This window comes from Humulus lupulus, chromosome 9, assembly GCF_963169125.1.
Source record: "Humulus lupulus chromosome 9, drHumLupu1.1, whole genome shotgun sequence".
Classification (NCBI taxonomy): Eukaryota; Viridiplantae; Streptophyta; class Magnoliopsida; order Rosales; family Cannabaceae; genus Humulus; species Humulus lupulus.
Window position 1 is genome coordinate 138330092 of NC_084801.1, and position 13426 is coordinate 138343517.

General features: G+C 31.1%; 2 protein-coding genes across 4 annotated transcripts; one reads left to right on the forward strand and one right to left on the reverse strand.

Annotated features, from left to right (window-relative positions):
* The first annotated feature begins 1872 nt into the window (after positions 1 to 1872).
* On the forward strand, positions 1873 to 6612 carry LOC133802669 (uncharacterized). 3 transcript variants are annotated; one of them, XM_062241021.1, is made up of 5 exons: positions 1873 to 2026; positions 3161 to 3252; positions 3569 to 4940; positions 5466 to 5611; positions 6182 to 6612. In XM_062241021.1, exons 2-5 carry the CDS (start codon positions 3178 to 3180, stop codon positions 6347 to 6349), a joined length of 1761 nt encoding a protein of 586 aa, XP_062097005.1. In that variant the 5' UTR covers positions 1873 to 2026; positions 3161 to 3177; the 3' UTR covers positions 6350 to 6612. The 3 variants fall into 3 exon arrangements, with proteins under 3 accessions (XP_062097005.1, XP_062097007.1, XP_062097006.1); XM_062241022.1 differs by having other exon boundaries at positions 1876 to 2060; XM_062241023.1 differs by lacking the exon at positions 6182 to 6612 and having other exon boundaries at positions 3569 to 4969.
* LOC133802670 (protein trichome birefringence-like 31) lies at positions 6541 to 9173 on the reverse strand. Its single transcript, XM_062241024.1, has 5 exons — positions 8788 to 9173; positions 8214 to 8385; positions 7789 to 7988; positions 7182 to 7328; positions 6541 to 7057 (listed from the first exon to the last, which is right to left on the reverse strand). The coding sequence occupies exons 1-5, from the start codon at positions 9156 to 9158 to the stop codon at positions 6697 to 6699; spliced, it is 1251 nt and encodes a 416-aa protein (XP_062097008.1). The 5' UTR covers positions 9159 to 9173; the 3' UTR covers positions 6541 to 6696.
* Positions 9174 to 13426: the final 4253 nt, after the last annotated feature.

The window sequence follows — 13426 nt, forward strand, 5'->3', positions numbered from 1 at the left end:
AACTATAGTGTTCAGATAACCAATCTATCTATTCCTATTTTTAACATCTTGACAAAACTTGAGGTCCACAAGTTAATTTTTAAAAATAAAAACCCCAACGAGTAATCGGCTAAAATACAATGTTCAAAATGATCTGAACCCTTACAACAAATCATAAATTATATATAATTTAATTTTTATAAAGAATTTTTAACCTTTTGAATAAATATATGGTCCAAATGTTAATTTATAAAAATAAATGGTCAAAACGGGTAATCGGCCAAAATACAATGTTCAAATAATCGATCTATCCAATCTTATATTTAACCTTTTGACAAAACACGAGTTCTAAAAGTTAATTTTTAAAAATAAAAGGTTCAAACGGGTAATCGCCCAAAATAAGTCTTATACAAAACATAAATTTCCATATACATAATTTAGACTTTCTATAAAAAAAATTACGCAAAGCGTATAATAATGATAATAATAATAAAAAATAAATGCACACGTACAACAAATTTTTTGAACTTTGTTTTCGGTACTTTAATTATTCATAATTTTACACAAACTTGCAAGAGATTTTATATACAATGGACACCATTATGAAGAAAAAAAAATTGTATTCAATACGCCCTCACGTGTCCATATAAGGAACATGTTGTACGAGTAGGGTGAAAAAGAATTCATGTCGTTGCATTCTCCTAAAAGTATTTTAAAATATGTATATTTTTTAATAATTACAAAAGACTGCGCGAAGCGCGGTTATGTTTTTTAGTTTAAAATAAATACTAAAATAAAGAAAAAAAATTTAATTAAAGAGGTAGACGAAAGACTTAAATAAATAAATTAAAATTTTAATTTAAGTGGAGGACAAAAGAGAAAAAAATTTGTTTTAGGATTTATTTTTTAATTTTCATATTGAAATATATTTATTTTATAGTGTAAAAGAAAAGAAAAAGTAAAAAAAAGTTAATTGCTATTAATTAGATTTTTAATTTTTGATTATTTGAATTTTATTTAATTAATTTGAAACTTTTAGTATTGTTTATTTTCTTAATCTTTTAAAATGATTTTTCTAATTTTTAAGGATTTAATTATCAAATTCATAAAGAAAAAAAATAGTCTTAATAAAAAAGGCACAATTTGGTAGTGGTCAAAGTTCGGGAGCAAAATTTCTAATTATTCTACACATGACAGTGTCACATCAAGAGACAAAATGCTACATCATCATTCTGTTAGCCACCTAGGACAAAATCTAACAGAAGTCTCATATTTAAGTAATGTTCATAGTTCGGGAGAGAATTTTTAACATCGCGAATCATTCAGAAGGCACGATAATACATTGGTCATAGTTCGGGAAGCAAAAATGTTATTTATTCTTTCAATTACAACACTAAAAATAACTAAAAAAAAATGTACTCCAATAAAATTAATAAATTTAAAATATTTATTTTATAAAAATTAAAATTATTTTAATTTTTTTTATATTATAATATTAATAGTTTTAAAAAACTATTATAGCAAATTTGCTGCCACACTATAGCCACATTTCATTTGGGATTTCTTTTCGGAGTTGCGTTGGATTACATTTAAGAAAATTTAACACAAAAATTATGCTATTATTAGCAAATTTATCTAATAAAATAATGTAAATTTATATTTATTTCCTTTTAGTAATATCCTCCTTATTAAAAAATTTATTCTCTAATTTTGTCTCCACTACAACTTTTTATCACTTCCAAAAGATATATTCAAGACTTTTTGTTTTTTTGTTTTAATAAAAAAAATAAAAAAGCAAAATACCTTTTGTACCCCTGTTATTAGCGAAATTATTTTTTAAACAAAATTATTTATTTAATGGAATAATAATGTGATATTGTTATTAAACTAAACCCTGAATTTGCTTACCCAAATCCCAAAACCCCCTGATATGTTTACAGAAGAAGCCAAGCGAAGAACCTCACCAAGTCACCAATCCCAACCACCGAGTGGCGCGGCTGCTCCTCAGCCGACGCTTTCAGGCCACTCACCGCCGATTTCAGATCCGGTAACCCTTCACTTCTTCCACGCCCACTCACTACGTACTTTTCTTTTCAATTTCTTCATATGATCACTTCTTTGTGCTCTTCAATTGTTTGTTTTTGTTTTCTAATACAATTTCGATATATTATTTGCCAAGTTCGTTGCTTTATGCGGCAATATTATGATCCTTATGCATGGCTCTGTTTGTTTTTATATAATGGTTATGTATTTATGCATGCATGTATGGTAATACTGTGTTCATAAACGGCAAGTACTGAGGTTATTTTCCTTTCTTTTTTATTAAGTTGTTAGGTTAATCGTACTTTATTACTAAGGATAATAATACCCAGGTAGGAGCTTAAGTATGAAGCTGTGTATTTGTTGCTTTTTGAGTGCTTTAGAGAATTGATTACTTAAAAATATTATACCTTTTTCTTAAGGGTGTTGAAAAAGATTATGTATTTCAGATAAAAATTATATTATGTACGAAATTGGGTTATATAATCACTAATCGCATATAATATATATGTATATATATATCTGTGTATTTATGCATATATTTGTAATGATCAGTATGGTTTTATTTGATGTATTTTTAGATTTTTCTAAGCCTTTAGCCACCTCTGAACTACCTTGTCCTTGTTAGCTTGAAGGTTAGGTTATTAGTTTTGGGAATTTTATTTAAAATTTATAAGAATATTTCTGAAACTCTTATATTTTTATTTTTATTGTTTATCTATAATTGGGAAATGGGAATCATGCTTGTTGTAAAATGTGCGAGGCTACTTATTCCCTTTTGTCATGTGCTATTGCTAATTATTGTACTGTCATAGGTGATTACTTTTTACTTTTCTTCCTCACTGAAATGATCGGCCACACACTCCAGAGATGCTAAACTGATAAATTCTTCCTTATGATTAAATGTTGCCTGGTTAGGTTAGATAGCACTTGGTAGACCTACCAATTCCTTTTGTTTACCTAAAACTTCTCTCTCATTCTGGGGAAACAGGCAGACTTCTTTCTCTTTCTCTCTCTGCTTTCACATGGATACTTTCTGATGGTTGTTTAGTTTCAATAAGTTGAAATGTATTTATTCATCATAGTGATTATATGTCTCACCTGTCAAAATTTTCACAAAACTTCATTTGAATCGATGAAGGTGAATTTTTTTAATCCATGAAGGATTCAACAAGTAAGGGTGTGAACTGGTTTGAAGGAATCATTCCAGACGTCAATGATAACATGTTTCAGGTGATTCTTCTGTTCTCATTATTTTTAAATACAACCTAATCTCTTACTCTTTTAAGTTGCTTTTAGTGTGTTTTCATGACATTGCATTTTTTCTTTCTTTGTTTTCATGGGGTGTGTTTTTGGTCATTTATAGTGAAGTATATATCTACTATGTTAGTGTTAAAATTTTGAGTATGCTTTCAGATAGTTTTGGTCGAAGCAAATCAGTGCGTAAAAGTAACAAGGAAAAGAATCTTTATTGAACTCCTGGGGTTGTAGATTTTGACTGCCGTTTGCAAGTCCTTTCATCTTACTGAATCTTTTTTAAATGTTGCAGGGCACATTTAGATATGTTGAAAACCATGTGAATAATGTGGGTGGTACTTTGAAAAAATTATGTTCTGATGTTGTCCAAGATTTTCTTCCTCTTTCAGCGGATCCTGTAAAATGTGAAGCTAAAGAACTGGTTCCAGAAGGAGGTGCCTCCAGTACCCTTACAAAGAATAACTCGGCGATTAGTATTGAGAATTTTTTTTCAGATCTTGTTGTAGGAAAATCACCAGTGGTGATTGATGCAATTGATCATGATGTGGATTTATCTACAAATGAAAAGTCCACAGATGCCCATGAAGCTTCAGAATCCGCATTAGCAACCTGGAAAATTAATGAGTTGACAACTGAAGACTCAGGTTTGAGCGTTGACCTAAACACCATAGAAGAGTCTGTAGTTGGATCAGTTGAGCTAACTTCCCATGATGTAGAATACATTGAAGAATCAACACTTGATGAGTTTATTGGAAATAATCATGATAATTCTGATCAATTTAAAAATGTAGAGACTTCAGGCTCTGGATTAGTACCTGCTTTGACAAAGAGAAACTCAGATTTCATCATTGACGAAAATGCTATAAAGGAATCTACAGATGATTCTGAGCTGACTTTTCCTAGTGTGACAGAATCTATTGAAGCATCCTTAATTGATAAATCCATAGAAACCAATAATGAAAAGGACTGCGTTGTTTCCACTGCAGATGCAGTTGCTCTTGTGGAGAAGCAGCAGCTTAATCACGGTTATGTGTCTGCTGAACATCATAATGCAGATCACTTGTCAATGCATACCGATGAAACTTCAGACTCGGTATTAGCATCTGTGGAATTCAACAGCTTGACTCATGAAAACTCAGACCTGAACAATGATGTAAACTCCATAAAGGAGTCTGCGGATGGAGGATTGGAGCTAACTTCTTCTGATGTGAATGAATCCTCTAAAGCATCATCAGTTGATGGACCCACTGAAGCTAATCATGAAGATGAATGTATGTTTTCGGTGAATGTTGCTCTGCCAACTTCAATTCAAAATCTAGAGAATGAACAATGTTCAGGAGTCTTGTGTGATATCATTGCTGATGATGCAGAATGTTATTTTAGTACTTCGAGTATCCCATCTGAAATAGTTACTTCATTTGTAAGTGAAGACACTGTAACAGGAACAGGACATGTTTCCTCCACCAGTTCCAGTTTAAGGAATTCTACTAGTCTCCCTGGATATTCATCTGATATCTTATTTGCTGGAGCAAACTTTTGTTGTGTCTCTGAAACCTCAAGCGGGTTCCTTTCTTCTACACCAGCCTCAGTTGTGTCAATTAATGAAGAGGCACTAAGGAAGCAACTTATTTCCTCCTGTACTCTCCTACCATTGGATACAACTGGTTTGTTCTTAAATTCTCATGTACAAATTGTATGCTCTTTTTCCTCTAACAACTAAAAAGTACTTCTCATCAACTTAACAATTGGATAAGGAAAGAAATCACAGAAAAAGTGAGATTGGATTTGTCGAGATACTTTACCAGGTTTCTTGTAGGCATGTATCTAATAAAACCATTAATAATTTGAGAACAATATAATTCATTGCAAAAATACTTCAACCATATCTAATCTGAATTAATTTGGATCCTCTAGTTCTTCAAGTGAAGTTTACGATTGTACAAATCTTGAACCTATTCCTTCTTTTATTTTTCAAAGCTTTTGATATGATGGTATGATTTTCATTTAACCGGTGAAGGTAGTCTTTTTATGCTACTCCCTTTCATTTTCTTGACTTAAAAAAAAAGTGTTATCTTATTTGATGCTCCTGGCAAGAATGGGAATCGATAGGAATCATAATGACACAATTACGAATTCCTCCAAATGAATGCTGTGCTATTTTTTAACATATGTTACCCTGTTACAATCAGATGGCTCCAATGTTGATGTTTCTGACTCTTGCATGGAAACTATTGACTTATGCGATGAGATGAAGCTTGCAGAGAGCTGTGTCCTTGTAGATGATAGTACTCTTCATGCCACATCTCGCAGAGCTCGAAAGCTTGAGTCATACACGGTACTTCTCTTTGCTTCTCTTTTTTTGTTACAAATGTATAATATGTTTCATTGAAAATATATCTGGAAAGGGCTTAAAAGATGGTAATTATATGACTTTTTCTTTCTGTTACTTCGAAAGTAACTGCTTCAGCTTCAGCCACTCAAAATTTTGATATTCCTTTAAGCAGTGTTAGAATGCCCTTTTATATAGTCAGAAGAGTTCTAGATTTTTGCATGATTAGAGAGACATTCTGTTTGTTCCTTATTATAGTGGACTTCCTTGTTAGTTTCTTGCCATATGTGAAGCCATATTTATCAGGTCATGCCATCATCGTGGGCTGACATATGATTTATGATGCTTTAGTGGGTTCATATTTACTATGGGATTTTGACAATTTTGATATCGTTGCCTGAGCACACTTGATTTTATAGGTCTTGCTTTCTTCTTAAATTGAATATTTATTTTCTTTATAAAGATTTCAACGTTGTCGTTCGGTCATGTGTCTTGGAAAGTTAGTGTCCTATCTTGTCCTTTCAGCAAGATGATCAGGCAAACTAAATTCTTTTAATTTTTCTCTTTTCTAATTAGAAAAAGATACAAAACATGTTTGCTTCGAAGAAGAGGCTGGCAAAGGAGTACGAACAGCTAGCAATCTGGTTTGGAGACGCCGATATTAATTCCAGCCAAGATTCATCACCTGACTTACACAATCTACAAACTCTTCACGCACGTGATTCAGAATGGGAGCTACTGTAAATAATAAAAGAAATTGTTCTGGCATATGTAAATAACTGCAAAAGAAGGACTGGTTTCATCGATTTTTTCTACTCAATCTAAATTGCCAGTATAGTAATTTATTATGGTTGAGGCACTCTACTCTCTTTTGACTAGAAACAGATAAAATAAGGTAGTTATGCAGCAAAGTATGACTACTGTTGACAGCTCTGTGGTACAAAATTACTCGTGCACCTTTTTTAAATCAGAAATAAATGAGAATTGGAAAAACAAAATTCATATTCTTTTGTGGTGATTGTTTCTTCTCTGCTTAAACTTGCAGGTACTGATCTTCAAAGTAAGAAAATTTTGGAAAGAGTCATTTTAAGTTATGAAATATTTTGATGGCTCTTTAACAAATGTGCATACAAAATTTCATTCCACGTGTCAGGAACACCAGGTAAGCACCAGTGGATGCAATCAGCAAAGTTTTTGGGATCAGCTCTCTGTTCCTTTGTCAAGAGCTTGCCCTTGCGTTCACCATATATTGTTGTGTGAGCATCTTTTCTGAACTCTGACAACCTTGTTATGTTTAGAAATTTCACATTAGTTTTCAGTCCTGCTAAAGTATCACGGATGATGTCCATAATTTCTAGACTTGAACCACTACCCCAGTAAGATGGTGAGCCTTGTATTGGGTATGTTTCGTTAAAGCAGTTTCCATTGCTCCCAGTCTTCCATTCCCAGCTCCTATCAAAATAAAATAAAATAAAATGATATAAGGAATGTGTGTTGGTTATATTTGATGAAATGAGTTAAAACTCAGGATTAGTCCGAGGGCTTATACTAGAATTGTTGGGTTGATTAAACTTACCATAAATGTGTAGGGGACATACTCATGAAGAAGACCTTCTGAGTTTGGGGATTGATTGTGGAGTCTATCCAATTTGCCCATGTATTTAAAGCCAATCTGTATGCTGTGCTCACATTGTATTCCTGTACATCATCTGGATTTTCATATCTATAGCCCAAGAAAAGAAAAGAAAAGAAAAGAAAAAATCATTCTTCAATACTGAAAAAAATCAAGAAATACTAGCCTAATATACTTCTTTCAAAGGGGTATGCTATCTAGTCCTAGCACGAGCTTATCTGGGACTCGTCTTGGATCAAGAAGCTTTTTCTTTTTCCAAATGATAGTTATTTTAGTGGAGCTTATATGTAAAGTAGTAATACACAGAAGTATTTATATATATATATTTATAGCTAGAATTTCTCTTAAGAAATTAGCTTCAAAATTTAAAGAGTAGTCATTATGATACAAAATTTATACTCTTCGGTGTGTCTTGTTTTAGATTATTGATCAGACTATTTACATGAAAACATTGTTCATTGTAATGTGAGTTTCGTATAATTTTTCAGAAATAATGCAAGTATATATTATAATAGATAATGTATAGTCCGAAGACTTAAGGGTAATTTACGTTGCATTAATAGTAGGCTTGTATCTCCACCATACGTAGCTCTCAAACACCAAGTAATCAACACCTTCCCAGTGTTTACCATGCTTAGCTATTGAGTCAAGCTTCACCAGCCTTTTCATTACGGTGTGCTTTGTTGCATGATCTGATATTGACTCTACTATAAATGGAGCCCAGTAGTACTCGATTGAAGCATCATACTCCTGAAATTTTGTTTTGATAATTAAATATTTGAGAAATGCTATTTGACTCGGGAACGAGCCCATCTCTGACTGAAAAGTGGTATGTCAAAGAGGCGATTACATGTACATGACATCTATCTATGTAATCACTTTTTGGCACACCGCTCAACGAGAAAAAGCTCTTTGACCTGTGATGAGTTCGTTCTCAGCCGAGTTTTTTCCTTAGATATTATTCTATTGAGTTACCTGGATTTTGAAAATCTTTCTTGGAGGGATTCTCTCAAGGGATTTTTTCCCTTCAGGTATAATAGACTGAACCAAACAAACCAATGATTCAAACTGGCCTCTTTGTACAGAGTCTCCTACAAACATTAGACGTTTTCCTCTCAAAATTTGTAGTAGCTTAAATGCATCGAACCTGAAAATTGATAGCACAATATTAAGCCCGCTTTACTTTCTTTTCTCTTCCAATAACTAAGGTCTCCTTTATATAAACAACTCTAATAGATTATAAAATCACATGGTACTATACGCAAGAAAATCCAAACAAAAATCAAGCCTAACTAACTCTATGCTCTGTAATGTTTGATGTTTTGTAAATGACACTATTGATTAGCTTGTCACAATTTATCAAACAAGTTGACACAACATGAGAAACTCGGTAGGGTGGGATTCTGACCTTTCATCGGAGTTCAGATAGGATCGAACCTATCAAGAGTGTTTTCACACCCTACTATAAACTTACCCAAGTAAACATTATCACAATTTTATTTTCACTTAAACATAAAAACAAAGAGGGTGAGGTAGTTTAGTTAGTTACCTTGGGAGATCACACCCATTAGGCTGCCACCTCCAATTCTTGTAGAAAGTATCATGCCTGCCATTCCTTTGACAAGTAACCTGTTTGACCAAATAAGGGCAACTTTGCTCTGTATAAAGAGGATGGGACACATTGTCCCAAACCCAATTCCCTTCAAAAACATTACAACTCTCATCAATAAGATCCTTTGGAGAAACCACAACAACTTGTTGTTGTGCCCTAATTTGCCTTCCACATTTCTGGAATACATAGCTGTTGTTGCTCTTTAAGCCATCAAATACCAGTCTTGTGGTTCCCAACAATAGAATAGAAGCCAATGCAAGAGGGTACAGAGATTGAATTTTCTTATCAAGAGAGACTATTTGCTTCATTTTCTCTCTCACTTTGATTCTCCTTGTTTTTTTCTTGGGAAAATGATATGATAATTGAAGAGGACTGGGGTTGGTTAGTTTAGCTTGAGTTCTAAGGTAGTCAAGTACACCATGCATTGCAACAACCAGTTGGTGGGATCAAGTTAATTGTCTTGTGTTTAAGTAAGGCTTTCTTTGTCTTTGTATAATGTTGGAAGTTGGTCATTCTTATGTGTTTTACTTTGTTTTTGTTTGATTAATTGATCTTTACCAAATTTTCAATGGCTTTCAATATATATATTTTGCTCATAGAATCTCTGCTTTTTTTTCCTATATTTTTTATTAAGCATAAAGGGTTTTACACTTGGTATATTTTATAAATAATAATTATATTAATATATAACCTTTTGAATTTATAGTTTGATAGAATAGAAGTTTGAAAAGGATTTTGTAACAATTAGAAACAATGATAGAGACCCTATTATAGTCAATCTTATGGTAAGTAAGCATTAAGTTAGGACGTCCCCAAATCTAAAACAACTCAAATGTGAATATTATATTGAATTAGCTATCTATCCTTTGTCAATTTTTGTTATAAATAAATAAAATCATTAAGGCTGATTGGTTTCCATTTTGAATATATTAATTTTGAGATATTAGTTTAAAATTTTATGATTTGAAAGTTTTTATTAAAAACTAAAACGATATGTTTTTACATGGATAAAATAGACAATAGAGAGATCGAAAATACAAGCCTCCAAAGTCGTTATTAACTCTTTAAAAAATTTTGATTCATAAGCAAGCCACTAAGTTTTTTCTAATCAACAGGACCCTATAAGACTTTTATTGATCAAGTGGTAAACCTCAACTACCCAAATAGCATATATCCAATAATCTCAATTTGCAAAAAAGACTTGACTCATCTCAAAATCTAACTTTGTCACGGTATTAACCCTAAACTCGTTATTAATTTGACGTGTCTCGTATGTTGTATTAAATTTAGTCAAGATTTTATTTTTAGTATTACCAATTATTTAGTATAACGGTAAACACATGTCGAACCAACGAGAACTATTGATCAATTTATTATTCAAAATAGAGACAAGAATTAAAAAGGGTATTTTATTTTCAAAATTCAATAGAATAAAGTAATAAGCAAATAACAATTGATAATAGTAATTTAAAAAAACACTTAAGAATTATTTTCCATATTTAACAATCAATCAACAATGATAAACATTATTCCTTATTCCCAATACTAACCCCTTTGATAAAATTTAAGCAGTCAATTATCTCAGTTTTCATATCACAATTAATTAAAATTAAGCGTTCATTAATTAATTATTTTTACCAAGCATTAAACTCATTAAGCATGCAATCTATTTAACTCGGTAGAAAATCATTACATTCAGTGGAAACAAATTAATCTAGACAGCAAATTCATTAAACATGCAATCCATTTAACCAGGTTATATTCTCCATCACAATCAAAATACTCGTCACAATACTTAATTGCAATTTTATCAGTCTACTTCGATGATAATAGAACACCACAACACCCTAATTAGTTGGCCACCTAACAAGATATCACAAAATTCATAGCATTCAATTAGAATAATAGAAACAATTTAATGTGAGGGAATATAAAGAATAAAGTTCATCATTACATTCAAGATTTCATGTCTTGTGTTTTGAAATAACCCTTGATCTAAAAGAAAACTACTCCATAGTCACAAACATGATCATAAATTGAAAATAAAGGAGTTAGAGAAAAGAAGAAAAACTAGATTGGACGTAGAAAGAATGATGTTTTCTCTTCTCTTCTACAGTTCTGATCTCCAAGAATCGTAATTAAAAGTTATATTAAAATGAGCCCTAAACCATTTTATAGTCCTGTGAAATTACAATTAAAAATTAAACTTAAAGTTAAAAAAGCATTGCATGTCGTGGCCATAGCTTTGCACTGTTGCAGCCAGAAACATCCATCGCCGTGACCGTAGAGCCTGGAAAACCCCTAGGCCGCAACCTAGAATATGTTTGTTGTGGTCGTACACACTTTTTCCATTTTTCATCAATTTCGAGGCTGCTGCTTCAATTTTTTCCGCTCCAACCTTGAGTCTCGGGTTTAGGGACTTCTAAAATACTTTAAACTTCTTCTAAATTTCATTTCCTTGAGTCTTCTTGTCTCCCATCAATGTAAGGTCACAAATTGCACAAACATCGTCATTTAACTCTCATAAAATATATCGTGGCCTAAAAATCAAAGACTCGTAAAACAAAGTTAAAAACACTAAGAATCAACAATATCTCAGTGAGAAAGAACCAAGAATTTACAATCCAAAATGCCATTATCATAACTCCTTAATTGCATTCAAAGTTTCAAATTCCTAATCTCAAAAATAGTTTGTATCGATTCATCATGTTCAATTCATTAAGACTTCTATTTCTTTTTGTATTAAAATTCTATCTTCAAAAATATGTGTTTTACATGCTCAATTCAGATTCTTATTTCAAAATCATGCTTTTTAAAAATGCAATTTTCAAATTTCCAACTAATCAAATTTTTAGTGTTTTATGTTTAGTTATATACATGAATTTTTAATTTGTGATATTTTAACAAAATTAATGTAATAATTTGAAAAGAAAAGAATTAAAATTTATTTCTTACAACACAATAATATTTTATTTTTAAATAATACTATATTTATTTTTAAAAAATAAATAAATTTCAATGTGACACAAACGTATAAATACTTCTCTCATAAAATTCTACTTAACAAGTTATAAAAGTATTTTAAAAGGAAATATGAACAAACAAATAGGTCAACACACATAGGAAATTAATTAGTACTTACAAGACCCAAATGCATTAACATCGAAAAAATGAAGACAAAAATATTTACTATGTTACAATTCTTGAAAGGAATTTAAGGTTACAAAATTACAAGTGGAAATATCTATTATATTTTTTTTAAGATTTATACTATTTTGAGTACATGTTTTTTACGCTATTCTACCATGGGCCGTTTATTTTAAAATTATATTTTTGGATCATTTATTTTGTAAAATAGCTAAAAATATTATAGTACATCTTAATTCTATCGAACTATTTTCAAATATAATCTCATAAAAAATGATACATGTTACAAATTCACACATTTTCTAAGATGATTACCCCGTAAATAAAGCCTTAGAGAAAAAATATTTTGCCCGAATTCAGATTCAGAGTATCATTTTTAACCATTTGAAAAACACATGTTTGAAAATGTATTTTTTTTAAAAAATAAATGGTCTATTGTGAAATTAATCAAAAACACAAAGACCAAAAATGATAGTCACCCAATTATTTATGTTAACTTTTTTTTTCTTCTACATGTATATGTGAAAAGATTAATATAATATAATATAAATACGTGTATAGAGTTATATAGTCCCCTAAGATTAAAATAAATTCTATACATTTATATACATTAATAAATTTTTTAATTTATTTATAAAAAATATTATTTTTATTTAAAATAATTAGATCTTCTTATATAGTAATCCTACATCTGTTAATATATATTTATATACTAGGTTGAAGTAACGTGCAATGCCCGTTTATTTAGTTTTAAAGTTGTAAATATTATCTATAATTTTAATAAAAACTGGTTCATTGTTTTTTTAAAAATATATATATATATATATATAATAGAATGAATTATAGTTATATAGTATATATAAATATTTATATCAATAATCTTTACATATATGACATTTAAACACAACGTTGGCATAAATATATATTTACATGGCTACATGACATATATATAAAATACAATAATATTTGTTTACCGAGATTTTCGAAAACTATATTAATGAATATTAAATAAGATTAATGATATGGAATGTGGAAGACAAAAACAGGGTTTCTACGTGGTTGGGGCGTTAATGAACCTTAGTCCACGAGTCAGTTGTATTAGAGCTTGAAAAGTCTTTTACAATGGAGTTTTTCTCTATGTTTTGACAGAGTAACTGTACGTAAGTCGAAGAGACATCCCTTCCCCAACGCTCTATCGCCTGTATTTATAGGCCCATAGGAGCACTGGGTTTGGGCCGGGCATGACCCGGGCCCACCAAAGATATGGGTACCCTTGGTTTCTCTAGCGGAAGCCCAATACAAAGGATAAAAATACAAAAGACTAAGAACTATTAAGGCCCAATAGGGCGGCCCAAGGACTATATTTCGCCCGAAAAAATGGGGCTTTTGGTCTGGGCACTCCGAGTTACGAGGCAGATTCAGGGGGCGA